Below are 25157 nucleotides of genomic sequence, written 5' to 3' on the forward strand. Positions count from 1 at the left end.
CACATTTAAAACATGCTTCTTCATGTTTTCTAAGTGTATGATCTGAACCATGGTGGGTTTGTGAAATTTTAGCAAACTTCATACCTCGGCCTGATATGTTTAAAGAGAAAATGGCTAGAAGCTCTGCTTGTTCATAGTCAGACTATGCCATGGTGTTCCTGTTGTTGAATCTCCAACCTGAGATCACTTGTTCTGCCTTTCCCAGTCCTTGCAAAGTTGGTTTCTTCTGTTGTGTTCTCACTGATAGATAACACTTTGATAACACCAGGCCTGTTGCTATCTTACTGTTTGTTGTACCTGTTCCTGTTTCAGGTGTCTGTCTTTCCCGGTCTTCTTAAAATTATTTCACACTTTAATTAACCTATGTCCTTAAGGTCTCCCAGGGGAAAATAGCAGCAGTCTCGAAGCATTTAGCTCCCTCCCTGATCTATTCATCCTCATTCTGTCCTCTTTGTGACAGAGGCATTTTCCTGCCCCGATTCTTCCCTTGCCCCCCTTCATCTTCTTACCCTATCTTGCTTTCAGGGAACTCAGCGCTCATGTCTTCAAAGCCATCCTGTTCTGGCCCTTTCCCTCCACATCTAAGCACGCTGTCTTCCTGCCATTGTCCCGTGGCCTTCACATCACTCCTTTTCTAGTCTTCCTACTAGAATTAAGCTTCTAAAAAGACTTTCCAGGAGTCAGTGTGGTGGTGGACATCTGTATAATCCTAACATTCAGATGAAATAGGATCTCAAGTTTGAGGCCAGGCAGTCCTGTAAGTTAGGTTCTTAGGGTCCAAAACTCTAAAACAAGCAGGCAGAGCAGTCCAGCAAAGCAAGATTTTTATTTGAATTAAGCAACAAACCCTAATCAGTCAGAGACAATAGCATAGACTCAGGAGCTGACTGTGTCTTCAAACATTCACCTTAGTAAGTACTTAAGGAATTGACAGAAATGTATTGTGTTCAGGCTCTACTGATCAATAAAAGCCTCAGAACACTTAGGAGCTGAACTTCGACCTACCCCCGCCCCCATCCCCACCCCGACCCCTGACCCTGAGCCAGAATGTTACAGAGTTTTTAAGCTCCAAAACCACAAACATCTGTGCCAAGTTATCCCACCAATCAGGATTTAGGGATAGAAGACTTCCGTAAGGACATGTCTTTATGGAACACTTATGTTGTTCCTATTGGTTGGATTATTCAGCTGTGGCGGGGCAACTTGCCTGGCATTCATATCTCAATTTGCCAGCTAGGATGTCAGTTACCCAGGGAGGTTTTGGGAACTTAAATTTTATTTGACTACTATTCAAAATAAAAGTTTTATTCAAAATGGCTTCAGCTTAGTTTCTTCTTACAAGACCTGTCTCAGAAAGAAGTACAACACACACGAGATTTGCCTAGACTTTTTCAAGTCTGCCTGTCTGTCTGCCTGCCTGCCTTCCTTCCTTCCTTCCTTCCTTCCTTCCTTCCTTCCTTTCCCTGAGATGGGGTTTCTTTGCATAGCCCTAGTGTCCTGGCACTCACTCTCTGTAGACCAGTCTGACCTTGAACTCACAGAATTCTGCCCACCTATGCTTCCCAAGATTTAAATGCATGTGCCATCACTGCCGAGCCAAGTTGTTTCATTTTTATACATTTGTTTGTATGTGTGTGTGTGTAAATGCTTAGATTTAAAAGGCATGTGCCATCACTGATGAGCCAAGTTGTTTCATTTTTATACATTTGTTTGTGTGTATATGTGTGTGTGGAAATCAAAAGATAACAACTTATGGGAATCGGTTCTCTCCTTCTGTCATGTGGGTTTCAGGCTCTAACTCAGGTCACTAGACTTAGTGGCAAGTACCCTTCCTCACTGAACCATCTTGCCAACCACATAGTTACCACCTTCATTTATTTATTTTCCATTTCTTCTTTAACTAGTCTAGATTCTGCCCTACTACTTCATTGATGCTGTGATGGTTTGTATATGCTCAGCCCAGAGAGTGGCACGATTAGAAGGTGTGTCACTGGATATGGGCTAAAAGACCCTCACTCTAGCTGCCTAGAAGTCATTCTTCTACTAGCAACCTTCAGATGAAGATGTTGAACTCTCAGCTCCACCTGCACCATGCCTGCCTGGACACTGCCATGCTCCTGCCTTGATGATAATGGACTAAACCTCTGAACCTGCAAGCCAGCCCCAATTAAATGTTGTCCTTATAAGAGTTGCCTTGGCCATGGATGGTATCTGTTCACAGCAGTAAAACCTTAACTAAGACAGAAGTTGGTACCAGGAGTGGGGTATTGATGTGATAGGCCTGACCATGCTTTTGTTTGGAAGAATGTGGATTTGGGGACTTTGGATTTGGAAAGAAATGGAATGCTTTAAGTGGGGCTTGATGGGCTGTCCTAGAAGGAATATGGAAGACTTTGTTGCTGTGAGTGATTTGAACTGTGCTGACCTGACCCAATACAGTTCAGTGAAGAAGATTTTCAGCATGTTGCCTAAAGACTGTTTTTGTGGTGTTTGGGGGGAAATATGGCTGCTTTTTGTCATGGTGTGAAGATTCTTCCTGAGGCTAAGGTAAAGAGATTTAGATTAATTGCTTTGAAAAAGAAAGTCTCAAAATAGCCTGCTGTTATTTCTATTGTGTGGTTACTAAAGTTCACTATTATGAAGAACATTTTAATGAAAAGGAGCAAGTTGAGAAAGGGAAAATATAAAATATATGTTTCAAGTATTAAAGAGGCACCAGGAAGTGAAATGGAACTGAATCTTGTGTTCAATGACATTAAATTAAATTAAGGGAGTAGTAACCTTGGGGCAAGATCCCACCCAGCTAAATTTAGGTCCAGGCATTGCTAGTACAAACCTTTAATCACAGGAGGTGAAGACAAGCAGATGTCTGAGTTCAAGGCCAGCCTAGAATAGAACAAGTTTTAGGTGAAAAAAACTTAAATCCCAGGCTTGGTGGACCACACCTTTAATCCCAGTGTTTAGGAGACAGGCATACAGATCTCTTGAGTTCAAAGTCAGTCCATGGAGCAAGTTCCAGGACACCAAGCTTAGGCAGAGAATAAAATCATTGAAAACAAAGCTGGTGATGATGTAATACAAGAAACTGGCTATGTTCCAGCTCTGCAAGCAGCAGAGCTCGGCAGCTTTGGCCATGTGGCTCTGGCTTTATAATCGAGAGGAGAAGGAAACTACTGGGAAAATATATGCTGGTTAGCTGGAGCTAAGAAATTAGTGGTGGTTAAGGAGAGACCAGCATAACCGAAATGAAATAGTCTGGGAAGTGTTTTCTGAGAGCACAAAGAAGCTCTGTTCGAGAGATAGCCAGGGTTCTACTTTGTACTGCAGCTGTCCTTGGTAATGTGTAAGAGTCACCCAGGTGGTACTGGTTTTGAAGCCATGGAGTCATGAAGAACAGCTGAGGCTTGGCACAGTGAGAAGCCATGGAAGGACACTGGTGAAGGTGTATCTTGAGTTGCAGTTGATGGCCCAGGACTGAAGAGGTCATGCAAAGGATTTGAGGCTTGGTACCATGAAGAGAGCCTATGAGAGGCTATTGGTGAAGGCTAGTTGCAGTAGAAGACCCCAGTGTATTGGAGATGCCAGTACCATGGGATGACCACTAAGAGCAGCAGCAGCAGTGAAGTGAATCAACCTGACCTTAGAGTGCTACAGAGGGCAGAGTTGGAGAAGTGACACCAGCCCTTTGGAGGAGCCCAGAAGATCATGATTGGATCCCAGACATTGAAACAAGAAACTATAACATTGAAGTTGTCTTGGACATCCTAAGATGTCTGAGGTGCCAGAACCATGGGCTATCTGATGAAAGCTTTTCTGATGAAAGCTGCTAACAGGGAGTGCAACGAGCCCAGAAGAAAGAAGTTTGTTGCAGTCAACAAAGATGAAAAGGAGTTGGAGATCTGAAGACTGCTTCGACATAAGCTATAGAGATGTAGAATTTGGAGTTTGCCCAGCTGGTATCCTGTCTTGCCTTGAGGATTACAGTTAAATGATTGGATGAATCTCAGAAGACTTTAAACTTTGGACTTTTAACATTGTTGAGACTGCTATAGACTATGGGGACTTTTGAAGTTGGACTAAATGTATTTTGCATTATGCTATGTTTTGGGATGGCCCCCACAGACTCATATGTTGAAACAAGCCTATGGGGTCCAGTGGAATGTGATGGTTTGTATATGCTCAGCCCAGGGTGTGGCACGATTAGCAGGTGTGGCCCTGTTGGAGTAGGTGTGTCACTGTGGGTATAAGCTAAAAGATCCTCATCCTAGCTGCCTAAAGTCAGTCTTCCACTAGCAACCTTCAGATGAAGATGTTGAACTCTCAGCTCTTCCTGCACCATGCCTGCCTGGACACTGCCATGCTCCTGCCTTGATGATAATGGACTGAACCTCTGAACCTGTAAGCCGGCCCCATTTAAATGTTGTCCTTATAAGAATTGCCTTGATTATGGTGTCTGTTCACAGCAGTAAAACCCTAAGACAGATTCTGTGCTTGCAACAGCTTAGTTGGCAAACAAGTGACAATTTTTAGTCCCTGTCCTTACTAACTTTCCTGTTTCATCTGTCAAAGAAAAGATTTCTTTTCTCAACTTCAGTGACAGCATCCTGATTCCTGCTCTTCCTGAATAATTCCATCTTCTTTCATGGCTCTTTAAATGACTCCTGGATAAGCACAAATAATGCAACCCACCAGGTCAAAGTCCTAATCCCTGGAACCTGAGTTACTTTATCTGTCAAAAGGGACGTTGCAGATGTGGTCAAGGTGAGAACCATCAGATGGACCAGTAACCTGGGTGACTCAGATGGGTGCAATGGAGTCCCAAGGGGCCTTCCTATGAGACAGACACAAGGACTTAGAAGAAAGTTATATGACCATGGAAGCAAAGCAAGAAAAGGCGATGTGGACTGGAGAGATAGCTCAGCAGTTGAGAGCACTGGCTGCTCTTCCAGAGGTCCTGAGTTCAAATCCTAGCAACCACATGGTGGCTCACAACCATCTGTAATGAGATTGAATGCCTTCTTCTGGTGTGTCTGAAGACAGCTACAGTGTACTTACATATAATAAATCTTTTTTTTTTTTAAAGGTGATGTGATGTGAACCAAAGAATGCAAGCCGCCTCTAGAACCTGGAAGAGGGTCCCCATCACAAAGCTGTCTACAGGAGCCAGCCTCCCCAACACCTTGGTCTTATCCTCCAAGACCTTTGCATACTTACGACCTCTAAGAGTATATGCTTATACTTTTCTGACCAGAACATTTGTGGAAAATTGGTGTAGCAGCAGCAGGCCCCTGAGTTATCTTTGAAACATATCTCTACCCCAGGCCTCCTATGTCCTCTTAGATTTCTGCCCCTCAATCTACTTGTACACTGACACCATTTCTAATCCTCAGCTCCATCCTCCCTTCTCCTCAGAACCTCTACCAGAACCACAGGCCCAGGAGGGAAAACTTTCTCCTGTTTTCTTCATGATAGTAAATAGCACCATTACCTGTCTAGCTCCCCTGTTAGTCAACTTCTAATCTTGTAGCTCCTACCGAAATAGGGAGAATCTTTATTTTGAATCCTTGGTTTTCAATAAGACACATAGTAGGCACATAGTAAGTCTTTAAGAAAATTTAAAAGACTTAGTGAAAAGTCATCAGAATGAGCATGGCACTGAAGAAAGTGAGGTCATAGTCGTAATTTAAAACTTACGCTCTTGGGCCAGTGAGCTGGCTGAGCGGATAAAGGTGACAGCTGCGAAGCCTGGTAATCTGAATTTGAGTCTGGGCCCAAGATGGGGAGAGGGAGAGAACTGAACCTGGAGAGTTGTCCTCTGACTTCTACATGTATGTCACATATGCAAACATGTGCATGTGTGAGCACAAACTAAATAAAAGATAAATGATTAAAATTAAAGTTCTGCTCTCGTTTCTCCCCCTCTCTGTCTTCTGACAAGGTCTTACTGTTTCTATCTCCCAAATGTTGTGATTCCAGGCTTTACCATACTTCTAAAATGTTTGAAGTAGCTTTAATAAAAGTGCATTGATACTGATTAAAATAGTGGTAATGAAATCATTAAAACATGAGGGGAAATATCTTATTTTGAAGCCAAGGAAGAAATTACAATACATACACACACACAAAACAGTTGCTATAACTAAATATTAAATCTAGTCCCATCTGCCTAGGAGTCAAAGTAAAACTTGAACATGCTGAATTAGCTTTCAATCTGAACACTTGAATTTGTGAAAAGGAAGACAAATGGAAGTTTTATCGGAGGGTATGGTTGGCTCATGCTTATAATCCTAGCTCTAGACACATTCAAGCTGGAGGGCTGAGTTACATACAGTAAGTACAAGGCCAACCTGGGAAATGGAATTAATTAGGCTTTGTGTCAAAGAAAAAGAGTTTAATAAAATATGCAGAAAAATCTATTAAAGACACAAGTTCACTATGCTGGAGTAGCCGAATTGCATTGATAATTTTGGTTCCAGGTCAACACAAAACATTCTCACCTAATGGCAGGCCACTCTGCACTACCATCTGCATATTGGTTTTGACAGATTGAGACAATTTTAAAATCCCCGGCTGGAGCTCCTAAGAGGATTGCTGTTCATCCAGAAGACCTATGTTTGGTTCCTAGAAGCCACATAAGGTGGCTCATAACTGTCTGTAATTTCAGTCCTATGAGATCAGAGACCTTTGGCCTCTGTGGGCACCTGCCCTCATGTGCACATACCCACACACAGACATACACACCTATACATAATTAAAAAAAGAATAGGCCGCATATGGTGGCACAGACCTTCAATCCCAGTGCTAAAGAGAAAGAGCCCTTCATGAGTTCAAAGCCAGCCTAGTCTGCATAGTGAGTTCCAGGCTAGTCAGAGCTATGTAATGAGACCCTGTTTCAAACCAATAAATAGTCAGTGGAATAAATGGGTTGTACATGTGACTGTTTAGGTAGCAAAGATGACAGCTTCCATAAGAAATAGTTATTTCTTCTTTTCAGACATGATAAACAAAATGCCTTAAACTAATTCCCAGCTTTTTCTACCAGTCTTGTCTTTTTACTGAGGCTTTCCAAGAATTATTTGCAATGGGTGCCTTAGTTATGTTTCTCATCGCTGTTGACAAGATACCTGACACAAAGCAGTTTCAGGGACGGAGGGTTTATTTTGACTTACAGATGAGGGGCTTACACCTCATTAGGGTGGGAACGGCATAGCAGGATGAGGGGAGGCAGCTGGCCACATTGCGTCTACAATCATGAAGCAAATGATGAACAGAAAATCAGACTGGGTTACAAAACCTCGAGCCCATTCCTAATGAACCACTTCTTCCATCAACATTCTACCTCCTGACAATTCAACACCCTTCCTGAACAGTGCCACCAATTGGGGACCAAGTGTTCAAACACATTTGCCTGAAGGAAACAGGACATATGCAGACTATTGCAATGGATATCCAAGAATGTATAAGTGTGTCAGGCTTGGTCCTCAAGATAACCCATGAGGTAGTCTCACTTAACATGAATAAAGATGTATCTTAAATATGGTCAGAGAACTTTATATTCTTTACTCTTAAGTCTCTCAGAAATCATGAAATTAATAGATTTCAGATGCTTCCAGGCTTCATCTTCAAAATTATTCTATTCCTTAGTTTAGTTGCTTCTAGGCACTGGGAAGTAACAAAGTCTTTTCCCTCTGGAAGTTTACATTTAAACAGGAGACAGATGTGCCGGTGAAATGGACTTGTGGTTGAGTGCATAGCAGGGTGATGTTTCTGTTGCTATAAGGATGTCCAAGCAATCCACAGCTCTCGTTTCAAATTTGTTTATTCAGAAGCCAAATTTGAGTGATCTTGGCCTGGGAACAGAGTATTTGGGGTTGCCCCAAACACTGTGTTCCAACATGGAAATGGGTACATGAAGTTTTTACCGTTACAAAAGAAAGTAATAAATCAAGGCCCCTTTCAGATGCATTAGTGGAAATATCACATAAGTGGGTCAGAGCAGAGCAGGGAAATCTCTGCTATAGGTCTCAGATGCTGCAATATGATGACATTCTTAGTTTTTGGGTAGGTAGAAGCTAGTAGTTAATATGAAGAAAAAAAACCTCTCATGTGATAGTCACAAGGGCATTAGGGCAGATGCAGAAGTGGCAATGAATTAAATGAATTAAAGAGGTTAGATAAGCCAAGATAATTTGACTCTGTATCTACATTTCAACTCTCCACAAACATGAAGTTGTAATTAGTCAATATCAACCTTGTAGAATCTTTAACATAGCTGTGGCTGTTTGTCCTGAAATCTTCAGACAAGGTTAGAGATGCCTTAAAAAAACAACCTAAGTTTTTGAAGATAACGGGTTAGTGGCAAGGAAATCAACTTATCAGAACAATTCATCAGTATTTCATTATTCCTTTTCCATAGGGAATGATTCCATCACTTGGGTCATACCAACCCAGTCTGGATTTTTACATTGGATGGGAGAACCACTTTCCTGCAATTATGCACATAGGAAAAATACTTTAAAAGGTGTCCACTGTTTACTTCAGATGACCTTCAGCACAAAAGTGGGCTAGCGATCTCCCTTAGACCACCTCACAGATGGCCAGCACCAGTGACAATGTATACCGATGGGCAAGAGGTCTGGGGCACATCTTTAAGTCTTCAGTGAGCCATGCTTTAGAATAAGGATCTGCAGTGCTTGCAAGTCTGCTTGGTGTAGCTTATGGCCCCTCGGAGGTCAAGGCGTCCGCAGTTCGGCGGGCAACTTTCATTGAAGAAGCCTTGAAGGAACTCTTCCCATTCTCAGCACCTGGAGTGCTCTGAAGGCCTGCCCAGCTCCTCAAGGCCCAGCCCCCCAGTCTGACAGCATGCGAAGCCCCGGGAGGCCGTGTTGCTGCCCAGCCTGCTCTCACACCTCCGCTCTGACCGCTTGTGAAGCCCCTCGAGGCCCTGTCCCCTGCGCTGAACGCACGCAGAGAACCTGGAGGCCCCCCGCCCCGGTTCTGACAGCACATGGAGCCCCTCGAGGAACCGCCTTTCTTGACAGCGTACCAAGCTTCTCGATGCCCCGACACAGGTTCTAACAGCACTCTGAACCCTCAAGAAACGGCTTCCCGCATCCTGCACCTCCATTTGCTCTCTTAGCGCCTGGAGTACCTCCGGAACTATCTCCCGAGCTCCGCCTGGACAACCCTCTACGATTGACGGTTGAGCACCTAAAGCTCTATTTTTTGAGCTCCTCCCCGCCCCGCCCTGCCCCGCCTCGCCCCACCCCCGCCCCGCCGGCCGGGCTGGGAAGCTCGAGGCCCCGCCTCCTGGACTCCACCCCGCCCTCTGCACCGACAAGCCTCGGAGCACCTCAAGCCCCTTCACCACGAGCTCAGCTCCGCCCTCTGCTCTGACTGGCAGTAGAGCTCCTCCAGGCTCTCGGCTCGGAAAAGCCTCGGAGCACCTCGAGGCCCCGCCTCCCGGGCTCTGCTCCGCCCCCTTCTCTGACTGAGTAGGGATCACCTGGCTGCCCTGTCCCGTTCGGCCCCGCATTCCGCTAAGAAAGCGTCCCACGCACCTTGGATCCACTCAGGTCCCCCGAGACTGGCTACTGCAGGTGCCATGACGGTGCCTGTGTTCTTCGGTTGCGCCTTCATCGCCTTCGGGCCCGCGCTCGCTCTTTACGTCTTCACCATCGCCACCGACCCTTTGCGCGTCATCTTCCTCATCGCCGGGTGAGGCTGCGCTGTGTCCCGGAAGCCGCGGGTCCCTCCCATTCCTGAGTTCCCACGACCCCGGGATCCCCATCTCCCAGTGGCTCCAGCTTGTGGGACAGTCCAGGGCGGAGAGGAGGGGGGTGGGGCTCAGGCTAAGCAGGCGGGCCCTGACGGTCTTGGCTTCTGTGGATTAAGATGGGAGTAAGTAGATCCATCCGTGTCTGGAGCCTTAGTCTCTCCATAGGAATCTCTCATTTCACCCAGTGCTCAGCGGCATCGAAGAGTCGAAGAGTCGTTCTCACTCTGCCATTAAATCACCTGGGGATCAGTTGTCCACCTCCTCAATCCCCATTCTTGGACTCAGAATGCTTGTGAGAGGTTTGGGCTCAGATTTTTCTTGGCCCCTGGGTACTGGTTGGGGTGCAGCCAAAGGCGGAGGCCTGAGAAAACGCTGCAACACCTGACCAGGCATGTCTTTCTGAGAAGCTGGTAAATATTGAACTCTGCTGGTGAATGTGGTCTTGGTCTCTTTGCACCTGCTGTGACAGTTTCTGGAACTTGGCATCAAGCCAGCTCACTAGCTAGGCCAGGGACTCCAGCCTTTCTGAGTGTTTGTTTTCCTGTACTAAATAGTGCTCCTTCACCATTGTCATTAAAAATCAATAGAGTCTGTTGACTTGGAAAGTTGTCTGTGTCCTTAAAGTCCACAGGAAGGTTGTAAGAACCAGGCCTGGAAAACAACTAGACCAAAGCATGGGTTTGCAACTTCTGAATTTTCCGTGGTGCAAACAATAAATACAGGTTTAAGTATTTGTTTTTCTTCAGAAAAGACATTTAAGCCATTAAATTTGTATTTTCTAGTGAATTTTGAGGATATGAAAATTGTAACAGCCACTGGTTGTATATTTCTATGGCACACCAATGAGGCAAAGCAGTATCCACCTTCTTCTTTGCCAGTCCTTGGCGGATAGTGTTCTGGTGTACCCACAACAGGGTCACTGAATCATTCTTGTTGAGTGCATCTGATGTCCCTCTTGGACTATTTCTTTCACTAGGAGGAAAATGGACCATTGATTAGCAAATGCTGATCCAGAGTATCACTTCAAGGACTTCTTTTCTAATTTTTTTTAAAAGATCAAGATATTTGTTTCCTGTGCTTCTGTTAACTTGTGACTTTTGTCTTCTGTCTTCCAGTGCTTTCTTCTGGTTGGTGTCTCTTCTGCTTTCATCCATGTTTTGGTTCCTAGTGAGAGTCCTTACTGATAACAGAGATGGACCAGTACAGAATTACCTGCTCATCTTCGGAGTGTTGCTCTCTGTCTGTATCCAAGAGCTGTTCAGGTTCGCATATTATAGGCTGTTAAAGTAAGTTAAGTGTTTGCTTTATTTTCCCAGTTAGACTTGAATTACAATTTGTCGATTGTTATATTTCTAGCGTGAAAATTTTGAGTATTTAAATTTATGACCTGGCTTGCCTGCCTGCTCCCTTGCTCCCTTGTCTTTCCCCCCTTCTCCTTCCTCCCAAAAGTGTTTCTTAAGAATTTTCTCAGTGCCAAACACTTTGTCAGAACTGGAGGTACAAAGGTAGGTTAAGAGACAGAAGCTCTGGTGGTACACACCTTAATCCCCAGAGGCAGGCAGAGATCTGTAAGTTTGAGGCCAGCCTGGGTTACAAAGCAAGTTCCTTGACAACCACAGAGTATAGTGAGACCTCTCTTTTAAAAAAAAAAATGAGAGAGAGCGAGACTGAGACTGTGTTACCAAGACTGGCCTTTTGTGTGTGGGGTGTGGGGGGAGGTGTGAGCTCTGGGGGGGGGGACTGGCTAGGTTATAGTCATCTGACGGACCCATGAGGACGTCACATGAAGCCATTTGAGTCAGAGCTTGGGCTTGGAGCCCTCTGTTCTTAGGTTCTTTCAGGAAGTCATGAGATGAGCTTTGCTTCTGTAGTAAGGTCAGTGGAGTGATAAATGCTTTCCTTTCTGCCAGCCAGACTCTCCACGAACTTCATAGATAAAACCTAAAGTGAGCCTCAGCAACAACACCTTGAACAGGTCATCTGATTTCCTACTATGTTAGTAGTCTGGATTCCTAAAACATTTTGCTTTTAGCAGTAGATATTAGGTTCCCTTTTTATAACGAGGCAATTTAAGTTACAAATTGAAAACCTGGAAGCCATTTCTTAGCAGCAAAAAACCATAGCTTTGCAATGCCTGGCAAGATGATAGTTCAGGGAGTAAAAGTGCCTGCCACCAAGCCCGATAACCTGAGTTCCACCCCCGGCACCTATTTAAAGGTAGAAAAGTGAGACTCCAAGTTGTCTTTTGACCTTCATGTGTGTACCCTGGCATTTATGTGATCAGGAGTATGAACACACAGAAAATAAATAATAAATAAATGTAACTTTAAAAAATATATTTTTGAAAAGGTTTAAGATGCAACTTTGTAGTCTCTGGGGAAAATGTAAAGAACGTAAAATAAATGTTGAAAGTAATGTTAAGGATAGGGAATGCAGCTCAGCTGGTAGAGCCCATGCTGGCTGCCCAGAGCCAGAAGCCTTGTTCTTCAGAATTGTTTTAGAAATTAAAGAGAGGAAAAAGTAACATTTCAAACTGGACATGGTAGCCATGAAAGGGCCCAGAACTCTCAAAGATACATAAAGTAACATTTAAGTTTTTTACAGGGAGGACATCTAACTGTGTGGAATGTTTGTGATATGCAAAAGTTAATTACTACCATCCTGAGATTTAATTTATTATTATTATTTTTTTAATTTTAAAGTACTGGGGATTGAGGGCAGGGTATTGCACATAAGAGGAAAACAATCGTGCCCCTCACCCTCAGCCTATGATCTGAATTTTAACTGTATATTTTTACTAGGATAATCAAAATGGTTCTACTTTGGCCTGTGCCATTAAACTCTCAGCCACATGATTGTCACACGGTCCCTGTGTGCTGAGGCTCAGCACTCCTCAGTTGAAGGCATGGTTGGTTGTTGCTTCTAAGTCCTTCCTCCCTTTGGCAGTGGTGCGCCCCTTTTGTTACCTCCTGGTTTTCACCATGTACTTTCACTACAGTGTGATCTAAACAGTGCCCTTAGCCAGGGCTGTTTTCTAAATAACTCAGCCAACAGATAAACTAACAGTATCCCCAGCTAAGTAAAATAATAAACGGGCATGGTGGGACAACCTGTACTCTCAGCTCTCCAACAATAATGAGGCCAGCCAGTGACATGAGACCAGCTCAAAAACCAAGCAAACAAACAAAAAGAAAAACCTCAGAAATCTTAAACACATGAATCCAGAAGTGGAGTAAACTTCCTCATACTGTGTAGCAATTTTGAGAGAGGAAATGTTGGGGCACTACCAGTTCCCTGTTAACATTAGGAAGTGAGAAAGCACAAAACATGACAGAGTTAGGTGGGATGTCTCATCTGTTTGCTTAAGTCTAAATTCTCTGTTACATTTGTTAAGGTTTCCAGAAACAAAAATTAAAGGTTCCAAATTTTACAATATAAAATTTGTGAAACTATTGATCGATCATTTTCTTCTTGCTTGTTTGTTTGTTTGTTTAAGATAGCATCTTGCTATGTAACACTGACTGGCCTGGAGCTTACTCTATAAAGCTAGCCTGGTCTCTAACTCACAGATATCCAGCTGCCTGCCACCCAAGTGCTAGGATTAAAGAGAACTCCACCACCTCTGGCTCATTTATTCTTTTTTGTCTGTGTATGTGAGAGGGAGATTATCAAGGGTTCTGTATAGAAATACACCATTTGTGATTTTTTTATTGTTTTGTTTTATTTTGCTTTATTTTATTCTGAAATAGGGTCTCCTGCATATTCACATGGCCTCCAACTCAGTATATAATTGAGAATGACCTTGAACTTCTGACATTGCTGGAATTTCTAGTACCATGCCTAGTAACTTAGCAGTACCATAGTGTGTCCAATAGAGAAAAACAACTTACACAAAACAGAAATTCTCCCAACATACTGATTAAACTGCACTGATACATTTGATCAGATTGTTGATATAGATTATTACTGTTGTATAACTCATAAGGTTTACTTAACATTTAAAAGAATTCCTTGAAAGGTAGATTTATTTTATTAAGGAAACTGTATGATTTAGTTGGTTTCTGCTTCAAAGACAGTCACATAAACATCTGGATCACATCCTTCCTACTAAACAGTGTTTCTAAGTGGACAACACTGAAATAGCAAATTGTTCTTTTTGATTCTAGAAAAGCAGAAGACACAATGCATATGGCTATTTTGATTGAATTCTACATCATCAGAACAGTGATTAATAAATCAATGATATTTATGCAGTATTTCTGCATTTATGTAATAAATAGAACAAACAATAATAAGTATCTGTTCCTTGGTATTTTAAAATGTATTTTATATTGGCTTTTTGAGTAGGTATATCAGGATATACCAGATTGGCCTTAAACATGTAGTAGTTCTGTTACCTCAGCCTCCCAACTGCTACGACTACAAACCTGAGCCCTGCACCTGGCTCTCCTAGAGTTTAAATTCACACAGAGGCTGGGAAATTAGTATACTCTGGTTGATGTGTCTGTTCTTAGAGTTCATCTCACCTCCTTTTGTTTTAGCACTGACTGACAGGTCATTCCAAAGTATTGGTTCTTTTGCTACTTTAGTAGACATACTTTATAGTAAGTATAATTTGAATATCCTTTCATGTGTTTTTAAGAGGCTACAGAGTTTCTGGGCAACAGAAACAGGAGTGTAATGGACCACACCTAACATTCCTAACATGTCTGCATGGTGAAGCGGGGAGCAGAGGCAGATTTTTGGTATATTTTTGAATTGGCTGTTACAGAAGTGTAGATATGATCACTCTGGATTGATTTCTAACTAAGAAGTACTTATTTTTTCATTTAAGTACTTATATCCTGTTGTAAAGGCAGCACTTTATCATATAACATATTAGAAAAATATCAGACTGCATCTCTCCTGAAGCTTAACTAGGAATATGAGGCAAATATGTGAAATATTTTAAAATTATAAGATTAAGTAGCAGCATGAGACACTGGCTCCTCGGTGTATCAATTGTGATAAATTGCTCTGGGAAGGAATGGGGCAAGCTGGGGCAGGCTGCAGGTCCTGATCAGTGAGAGATGCTGTTCTTAGCGCGTGTGAGGTGTGTGCTTAGTTACTATACCAAAAGAGAAAAAAATGCTGCAGAAAGGGGAGAAGGATTTTGGTTCTTTGGACTGGAAGATAGAAGGAAGGCTGGGAGAATATAGCCACAGGGAAAACACAGCAGAATGCCAAGAAGTTGGAGACAAAGATAAAATTCAAAGTGGTAGATCCCTCAGGATAATGAGAAGTATTTACTGATCTCAGAAATTAAAACATTGCTATTAATCCCATTGAATTAATCCCTATTGGTTTATTACAAATATTTTAATTTTTTTCCTCTTATGGAAACATCAGCTATAAGAGGTGAGTATAAATCTCCTTCAACTTTAGTTATTAAAAAATGTGCTGGGTTTCAGGTAAATGGACTCTGGACTTAGAGTGTAACCTGCTCAGAAGCCTCATTAATATCTGGTTTTGAAGGTCCTATGACCTGCCTCATATACCACTTGGTAAAAAGCAAAATAAATAAATAAATAAACAAACAAACAAGATAAATTTTTTCAAAAGGTATTTTTCTTTTAGAAAAGCCAATGAGGGTTTGAAAAGCATAAATCCTGAGGAAGAAACAGCACCCTCCATGCGACTGTTGGCCTATGGTAAGTTAGACCCTGTGATGTCATGAAGAAAAATCATAGAAGTGCTGGAGAATGGCTCAGCAGTTAAGAGCACCTACTGCTCTTGCAGAGGACCTGAGTTCAGTTCCCAGCACCCACATAGTAGCTCACAACCACCTCTAACTCTAATTCTAGGGCATCCAACACCTGCAGAACCTACATATGGTGCATAAACTCAAGCATGCCTACACACACACACACACACACACACACACACACACACACACACACACACTAGATCTAGGTCTCTATGTAGAGTTAGCTCAGTCTGGGCTGGGCATCTCCCCTTGCAGCCAGTTACTCCCTCACAGTTTGGCTACAATAAACCAAGGCCAGGGCCTTCAGCACACAGCCCTCCTCTTCCTCTCTGGTCCCCTGTGCCCCTCCCTTGTTCATTTATCCACTCATCCTGCTCTGCACTTCCTTACTCCTCCACTTTCTCCCAGCCTTCCAGAGCTGGCTGGCCGCTGCTTCAGCAACAGCAGGTTTGTTTCCTTCCCTTCTTCCTTCCAGGCCAAAGAACCAAACCCTCCTCACCCTTGCGGCAACGCTTTCTCTTCTGCTGTAGTAACTAAGCCATGCCTTACACATGCTGAGAACGCTGACCCTGCCCTGCAGTGAAACAGTATTCCCCAGTCCTTGCGAATGAGATTTGAAGTGAACTCATAACAGGAAAAGGCTTACCGGTGTTTTTCTTCCTCTTTAGTTTCTGGCTTGGGCTTTGGAATCATGAGTGGAGTGTTTTCCTTTGTGAACACCCTGTCTAACTCCTTGGGGCCAGGCACAGTGGGCATTCATGGTGATTCTCCTCAGTTCTTCCTTAATTCAGGTATGTGTCGTAGCTGTGCATGTGCGGGGTTCTGCTCTAAAGGGCTATCCGTATTACATTCAATGCTTCAGAATTCAAGTGAATGACATTTATGCTAAGCCTTTTCTTTAAAAAAGATTTATTTATTTATTTATTTATTTAATGTCTATGAGTACACTATTGCTTCCTACAGACTCACCAGAAGAGGGCACTGGATCCCAGGTGGTTGTGAGTCACCAGGTGGTTGCTGGGAATTGAATTCAGAACCTCTGGAAGAGCAGTCATCTCTCCAGCCCTATGTTAAGCCTTTTAAAGGCAAGATATTCTTAGGCACCATAAGTGAAGGACCTGAATTGATCATGCATAAGATCTATATCTTTATTTTGTCATTCTAAAATGTTACAGTATATTTGAAATATTAGCAGTTCATTTTTATAGTCTCTTAGTTTTTGGAATTTTATATTTATCCTCAATGTAAGGCTATTAGCTTCAATTTTTTTTTCTTACCTAGTGATAGGGATTAAATACATGACCCCCAGTTCTAAGTCTTAATTTTTTTTTTTGAGACAGGGTTTCTCTGTGTAGCCCTGGCTGTCCTAGAACTCACTCTGTAGACCAGGTTGGCCTCGAACTCAGAAATCCACCTGCCTCTGCCTCCCAAGTGCTGGGATTACAGGCATGCACCACCAGTGCCCAGCACTAAGTCTTAAATTTAATTAAATCTACATCTCAGTGCTTTTTAGATGTACATAGTATGGTTTAATCTTTAAATTTAGAGAGAAGAAATGGTAGATTAATTGTCTTTTATGCAAAGATACAATTAAAGAACAAAGTCTTCACATTGCTTTTCACCCACCAGCAACAATGATAAGAAATTTGTTTTATAGTTAGAATATTTTCATTAAATTTCACATTTGCTTAAAAATAGAGGGAAAATATGTTGTATTTATAATTGTCTGACCCGCAGAAGTTATGTCATTGAAATAAGTGAACTCACATATCTATCTTTTTCAATTAAACCAATGTTCACACCAAGGCTAAAGCTCATTAGGGAGGTTACCATCTTTAGGGAAATACGACCAAAAAATAGAGTTTCAGTAGATTTTAATGGAACAAAAAGGTTATACAGAGAAATGACCAATTTTAAAAGCTGCATTAGCTTAGAGCCATCTGTTGTTCATCGTGCCGTCCTCGAGCGAGGTGAAGATCCTCTACCATTCTGCTTCCTTGTTAGTTCAAATCTTAGCCTCTCCTGTGGACATCAGTGCTGTCAGCCTCTCAAGTGAATCCATTCTCTCTGCAGCCAGCAAGTTATTAATCTTCTCTGTTTGAAAAGTCTTTGACTTTCTGAGGCTTACAGCATACAGTTCAGACCATTTAACTCCAGCTCCGAGTTAAGAGAAAGTGTGTTAATAGGTCATATTTAATGCTGCCTAAAACAGAGCAGATCATCTTTGTAAATATTTCTAAACTGGAATATTTGTGACATAAACTTTAATGACCATAATGCTAGATTTGTAAAAGAGAGTCAAATGTAGTTTAATTAGTTAAAGTCTATTACTCTGCCAGGCGGTGGTGGCACACGCCTGTAATCCCAGCACTCTGGGAGGCAGAGGCAGGCAGATCTCTGAGTTTGAGGTCAGCCTGGTCTACAGAGTGAGTTCCAGGACAGCCAGGGCTACACAGAGAAACCCTGTCTCAACAAAACAAAAAAATCCAAAAAAACCAAAAATATTCCAGTTTAGAAATATTTACTCCTTCAGTTTTATTAATTTTCTTAAAGTTTACAGTGTTAAAGAAACTTTTATCTTTCTATCCTCTTGTATTACTGGCTTCTGTCCTCTAGATGGTGCCAACTCCATTCAGTAAACAAATCTGTTTTCAAGGCCAGCTTAAAATAAGTGGCTTGGAGAGGTAAAATTGTTCCTAAAATGGTAATTAGAATAAGATAGGACTATGGGGTTGTTAATTAGCACTTATCTATGTTGGTTGTGTTAATACATATATTGTATGATACCTGTATATACATGGATTTTTATGTTACAGACAGGTATAGTTTATGAAATGAACACGTTAGTTATTTGTTATCTGTGGAGCAGGCCAGCAGCAAGTTAGACTCTGCCATTTCCTGGATGTTTGCTAGGGAAGGAAGTATGGGATTGGGGTTTCAAGTTCAAGTCATTTCATACCATATCCTAACTCATTAATTTAATACTTGGGGACAAGTCCTTTCCATTATTTAACTATATATTCTATAAATAACTATTAAAGGTTTCTCCATGTCTTCTGCCCATGATGGAATAAAACCAAACACAAAGCATACCATAAATGTTCCAGAGAGGAAGACAGTCATGGACTCATACGGCAGCAGGAAAGGTTTTTGCCTTTGTCATATGAACCTCAACTGTGAATGACTGAAGTACTACTGTTTAATGCCCACCCCACCCCCAGTTGTGTGCTAAGTGATATAAGCAAAAGCTAAGGCTATCTTGACATGGCTATCCCCAGAGCCTCATGGAGACCTTTGCTACAGGATGGTACTTAAAATTATTTACTGAAAAATAAACACTGGTTATGGTTTATGGAGGAAGTGCTATTGAATAGAAATTTACTGAAAGATGATTAATACGAAGGCCAACAGAGGAAGGGGCTGCAGGGAGGGATGTTCCACGTAGAAGGAAGACGCCCTACAGACCTCAATGTCCAGTTCTTCCAGAAAGGACAGAAGTAATGACCAAAAGCTGGGCATGGTGGTATATGTAATTTCAATCCCAGGACTTGGCAGTGGGGAAGCAAAGGCAGATGGATCCCCATGAGTTTGAGGCCAGCCTGAGCTACATAGTGAAACACTGTCTAAAGAAAATAAAAAATTAAGAAAGAATGCCCCCAGAGTCATTAAGCATTAAATGAAACTGAACTCAATGCTATAAACATTTGAAAGGGAAAATTCCACCCTACTTTTAGCTTTATTAGTCTGCTCTTCCTCAACAACCTCAGCTGGAATCCATGTGACTCTGTGGCTCTGTTGGATATGTGTATTAGGAATCCTGGCATTTGTGGACCTGTTCAACTGCCAATTCTGTTTAGCTCTGGCTCTACTGTGACAGGACCCACCTGAACCTCCCCTGGCAACCTCCCCACATCTCTGCTAATGAGTCATGGTGTTCACTTCAGGGTGACTGCATGGTTTCTAGAAGAAGTATTCACATTGTAATTTATTGTATTGTTGTGGTATAGAATTGATATGTATTACCAATCAGAAATTACTCTGAACACTTTAGAGATTAATGAAGGAAAAAACTCCTCCTTAATAACAATATATGACTTATTGCTGCTAATGCACAAAAGGGAACCAGCCTCAAGCAGAAAATTTTACCAGCTTATATAGACCTTAAGCATATACATTCCACATACACTGTCAACCTTAAATCTCCTTTGGGTCCTAACCCCAGGTTACACTTAGAAAAGTTTAAACAAAGAGAAGAAACAAGCCTGGAAACTTGGCCATTTAGGAGATTTATATAGCAAAAACATTGCCAAAAGTATCTCTTAGGTACACCAGGGTTGCTCTTTTTGAATAGTTGTTACCTAGGGTCTTCTTGCTTGACTGGCAGAGTTAGGCTTTTCCTGATGAGAGCGCAGGTGACTTAATGATCTGCCAGGATTCAGTGATGGGAGTCACCTATGCTGGTACCATGAGCTACCTGTTAGAGGCATGTTCTTTGATTTGGGATGGGCCTAATGGCCAATTGTAAGTCAAGGTTGTCTCATTTTATATGGGAACGGAGCGGAATTGGAGGTTAATATTTGCAAAGGTAATTGGCTCTGGAGATATGGAGGCCACATTAATAAGTATGATTCAGTGACACACTTTCCCTTAACTTGTGGCCAGAGTTAAAGGATCTGAACTGTGTGCCATAGGCCTCAAACACTCAACGATCTTCAAGCAGATGAACTTGCTGGCTGCACAGCGGATGGATTTATTTGCGAACTTAATTTCGGGTATCGTGGCATATGTGTAGTGGTCAGAGAACAACTTGTGGGAGTCAGTTCTCTCCTTCTGCCACTGTTACAGAAGTATTGGGTCTTTCCAGTGAGAAATTTGTACAGTTAGAGATTAATAAACAAATGCTCTTTTATAATAGCATGCGTCCAGCTCTGGCTAATGCCTGAAGAGGAGCCAGGCTATAATAGCAGACTTCCTGAACTTATATGTACATCTTAAGTGTATGCAGTTTATATCTGCTGTCATTCTTGTTACAGATAGTTGTGAGCCACCATGTGGTTGCTGGGATTTGAACTCAGGATCTTTGGAAGAACAGTCAGTGCTCTTAACCACTGAGCCATCTCTCCAGCCATCTACTGTCATTCTTAAACACTCCCCTCACTAGGTTACACAATGTAAACAGAGACAAAATAATGTAAACCTAGAGACTTAGCAAATGAGAGATTTACACACTAAAGACATTGCCATAATTGTTTTAAGTACATCAGTGTTGTTTGTTTTTTCAAATAGTTGTGTAGTTGTGACCAGGAGTCATTTTGCTCATCTGACAGAATTATGCTTCTTCTTCTTTTTTAATTTTCTATATTCTTTTTTACATTCCAAATGATTTCCCCTTTCCCGGTTCCCCCCTCCCCATAAGTCCCATAAGCCCTCTTCCCTCTGCCCATTCCCCAATCACCCCCCTCCCACTTCTCTGTCCTGATAATCCCCTACAATGCTGGATCAAGCCTGACCAGGGAGGGCCCTCTCCTTCCTTCTTCTTGGGAATCATTTGATATGTTAATTGTGTCTTGAGTATTCCGAGCTTCTGGGCTAATAAATATCCACTTATCAGTGACTGCATTTCATGTGTATTCTTTTGTGATTAGGTTACTTCACTTAGGATGATATTTTCCAGTTCCAACCATTTGCCTAAAAATTTTATCAGAATTATGCTTCTTTGACAGTTAACTCAGAGTTCCTCTCAAAGCCAGTTCTGGCCACTGGTGGTCAGGTTCTGGGACTGCAGCCAGGGGACCCTCAGAGCTGGTGGACAGTCGTGGGGTCCACTGGCTTTGGTGTCTGTTGTCTGCAGGCCCGGCCACTAACTACTGCCTTGTCTTTCAGCTTTCATGACGCTGGTTATCATAATGCTGCACGTGTTCTGGGGTGTGGTGTTTTTTGATGGCTGTGAGAAGAATAAGTGGTACATCCTCCTCACAGTTCTCCTGACGCATCTGGTGGTGTCCACCCAGGTGAGTGCTGGCCCTGTGCTCTTGGTGCTTGCGGAGCTCAGGTGCAGACACCTGAGTGGTGGATTCCACCTCAGATGAGGGACAGGCTCATGGGGACAAGTGCAAGCCAGGGAAGCCCTGTAAGTGGACATGGGTCCTGCCATTCTTAGTAGAGTGACAGTCACTGTCAATATGGGGTCTGTCTCAGAAGAGATCTTTCCCATATGGTCAAGCCTAACGTAGCTGCATTGTGCTTGTGTTATGAAGCATATTGTGTCTGAAGCAATTTTCCTTCATTACAAATCCCTTAGGATGCACATTTTAGTAAGTTTAAATCGCTACATGAAAATTACTTTCATCTGACTGGTTAATCACTTCCCTTTGTTGTTGTCTGGCTGTTGTCAAGCTTTCTTAACCGTTTATGTGCATGGAACTTTTCCCCTGTGTTTAAGTTTTGAGGCAGGGAACTGTGAAGTCAATTGGTGTGAGTATTTTGAGGGCTTGACACAGATTGCTGAAGCATGCTCTGTAAGCTGGTGACCCCTTCACTTTCTGACCAGTCGCAGAAGTGTTGGTTCCACTCCTCACTGACATTGTAACAGTGCCAGTTCACAAAGTAAAGTGTAAGACACTTGTCAGATTTATTTTTAGAGCAGTGTGTAATGACTTGGATTAAACTAGTAATTTGTCATTCAAATACATGACAACTATCAAAATGACCCTGCCATGGCCTTGGCTAGACCCTTTTCACATTTTACACACAATATTGAAAAGGTTTCTTCTGTGCCAGGGAAAAGGTAGAAGCAATTTGTATTTTGAGGCAGGATCTCGGTCTGTAGCCCAGGCTGTCCTGGTAATCACAAAGTAGATAGACTCAAAGTCATGCTGCCTCAGTCTCCACAGTGCTCACATTCCTTTCTTCAACACGGTTATAACAACCATTCTGTTCATTAAGAGGAAAAGCCAAAGCCTTACATTTTCTACATGTGACAGCTTCTCCCACTGAGATCACATGGTTTCCACAGCCATGCTAAATAGTGCCAGACCTCATCAGCATACAAAAGTGCTTGCCCGGCCAACTTGATAACCTGAGTTTAATCTGTTAAGAGCACATCATGGAAGGGGAGAACCAACTTTCGAAAGTTCTCTGATCCCCACAAGTATGCCTTGGAATGTACACCTGGAAAGGATGGAGAGTCATCTCAGTAAGGGAAAGGCAGGGAGGACTGGGATGAAAGAGCAGTGAGGCATGAGAAATGGCCAGATTCAGGAGTTAGGTGTCAACAGTGGAGCCATGAGTGCCTCCTACAGTGTGGATGAGGTATGAGAGGAAGAGGAGGCAGGGGTGTGTTCAGGGTTTTTGACCAGAAATACAAGAGCCAGTCTTGGCATCTTCCTCACATTGAGTCCATCAGTGAGTCCTGTGAGCTCACCCTATCCACTTTCTGTGTGCACCATACCTCCCTAAATCACCACACTCTCCTCAACAGTGCAGTCTCCTCCTAACTCATCTCCTGACTCACCAGTCCCTCTAATCCATTTCATGGAGGCTAACAATCAAAAGCAATCATTACAATCCCAAGCCAAACCTTCTATATGACCATGCATCACACAGAGGAACATTCACATCACTTCGCCAGGGCTTCACAGTTGCCTGACCTCATCTGCTCCTCCATTCCTAAACTGTATTCCTACTGCTCTAGTTCTCATCTGTATCCAGCTCTGTTCTCACCTTTGCTCCTCCCATGCCAGCCAGCACAGGGCTAGTTCATTCCTCTTCTTTTCTGTCTCAGGTTAAGTTCTGCTTACTCAGCACCTCCAGAAGCCCTTAGCGTAGATCACCTTGTTCTCATCCTAGCATTTGTCGCATCTGTGACTATTCTGTCTTAGCATCAATCACAACATGCAATAAATTTATTTCTTCATTATATGTTACTTACAAGTATATAAGTTCCATCAGGGTGAAGCCTTGTCCTCAGTAATTTCAAAGCACCTTTTAGCCCTCTGTATCATGCTTTGGTGTTGGGGATTGAATCCAGGGCTTCATGCATAATAAACAAGTGCTCTGCCACTGAGTTATGTTGCTGTTAGTGTTTTATAATGAATAAACTTTTGGAATCCATAGAAATTGCAAAGCCAAAAAACTAACTCCATTTCCTCATGTTCCTTTGAATACTAATGGTTCATATTAAAGTAATTTAGATGTATCTGACTTCCTTGTAAATTCTTAAAGCCAACTTAACACAGAAATGGGTATAAATTAGGCATATGCTCCATATGTTTTCTGTTAAGTATCACGTTAGATTCTGGCTAACAGCTGTCTTCCGGATTGCCATTTGAGTTGAGCAAAGTTCAAGTTCACAGACCACTGTCTGCTGAGGGGATTATTCTCTGTGCCTTCCAGACACAGATATGACATTCATCTCCTGTTTGTGAGACAGTCCACCTGTTGGAAGCATTGTGTATTTTCCCCTATCTCTGTTCTGCTTGTTTACTAAGTTTGTGCTTTTACCCAAACTGATTTATTTTTCCCTTGCAGACCTTCCTAAGTCCTCACTATGAAGTGAATCTGGTGGCAGCATATATAATCATGGTGCTCATGGGCATCTGGGCATTTTATGTTGCTGGAGGAAGCTGCCGGAGCTTGAAGCTCTGCCTGCTCTGCCAAGACAAGGACTTTCTTCTTTACAACCAACGCTCCAGATAACCTCTGACAGTTGGCACCTCCAAACAGCAGCCTGCGTCTTTAGAGGAAGCACAACTGAGCCCTGTTCTAAAAAGCTCCTTCCTCTTGGAACTTTGAAGCAGCAGAACTGTCTAGCCTGGAACTGTCCTGTGCTTTCACACAGCAACCTCTGGAAGAGCTGCAGTGTGGCCTGCAGCCTGGCTGCACATCTGAGGCATCTGGGAAAACAAAGACTGATGCTTCTGGGCTTCTCCTCCAGACTCGATTATCCTGGATGTGTGGTACAGCTGAGAGTCACTGGAGTCCAATGGAAAGTCCCAGAGAACACCCAAAGGTTGTTCAGTATTGGTCTCCTGAGCCAACTTCAGCTGAGCAAGTAAATTTCTGAATGTGGTAACCTGGGTGACCCTTGTCTTTTTATGTACTGATGCCACAGACTACAGGGCTGTTCTGTCTGTGGATGGGTTTGCTAGCCTTCAGCAGCACCATAGGCTGTGCCTTTAAATGTAGTAGCCTACACTGACATTATGTCTTAGCCAAGGTGAGGTCCATACATAACCTATATTTTTCTCATTATTTGCCCATTTTAGGTTTTTTCTTCCTCATGCACTAAATTATTTATTTGAGTAAAAATCCAGGCTCTTTAGGATTGATTATATGCTGATTTCCTTGAGAGAGTCTAAAATTGTGCCAAGTTGTCCACCTCCTCGGTTGAAAGCTGCTGTGTGTGCTTCTGAAGCTGGACTTGTCATGCTCACCATTTTTATCTCTGAGAATCTGGGCTGGGAGATGAATGATGTACCTTTGGCAGATCTTCTCTGGACTTTGTGAGAGTGCAGCTAAACCACAAAGTAGTGTGACATTGGAACTTCTCATTTGCTACTGTGACACCAAACAGCGCCATCACCCTAATGGTACAGGGTAAAATTGGAGATAGACATGAAGCTGCCAGATTTC

At 42.6% G+C, this 25157-nt stretch overlaps 1 protein-coding gene across 1 annotated transcript; it reads left to right on the forward strand.

The window, feature by feature from the left end:
• The first annotated feature begins 9354 nt into the window (after positions 1 to 9354).
• Positions 9355 to 24597, forward strand: LOC127688873 (gamma-secretase subunit APH-1B-like). Its single transcript, XM_052187957.1, has 6 exons — positions 9355 to 9717; positions 10894 to 11064; positions 15395 to 15468; positions 16193 to 16315; positions 21408 to 21535; positions 24054 to 24597. The coding sequence occupies exons 1-6, from the start codon at positions 9605 to 9607 to the stop codon at positions 24219 to 24221; spliced, it is 777 nt and encodes a 258-aa protein (XP_052043917.1). The 5' UTR covers positions 9355 to 9604; the 3' UTR covers positions 24222 to 24597.
• The last annotated feature ends 560 nt before the right edge of the window (positions 24598 to 25157 follow it).

The sequence above is a fragment of the Apodemus sylvaticus genome, chromosome 7, assembly GCF_947179515.1.
Source record: "Apodemus sylvaticus chromosome 7, mApoSyl1.1, whole genome shotgun sequence".
NCBI lineage: Eukaryota > Metazoa > Chordata > Mammalia > Rodentia > Muridae > Apodemus > Apodemus sylvaticus.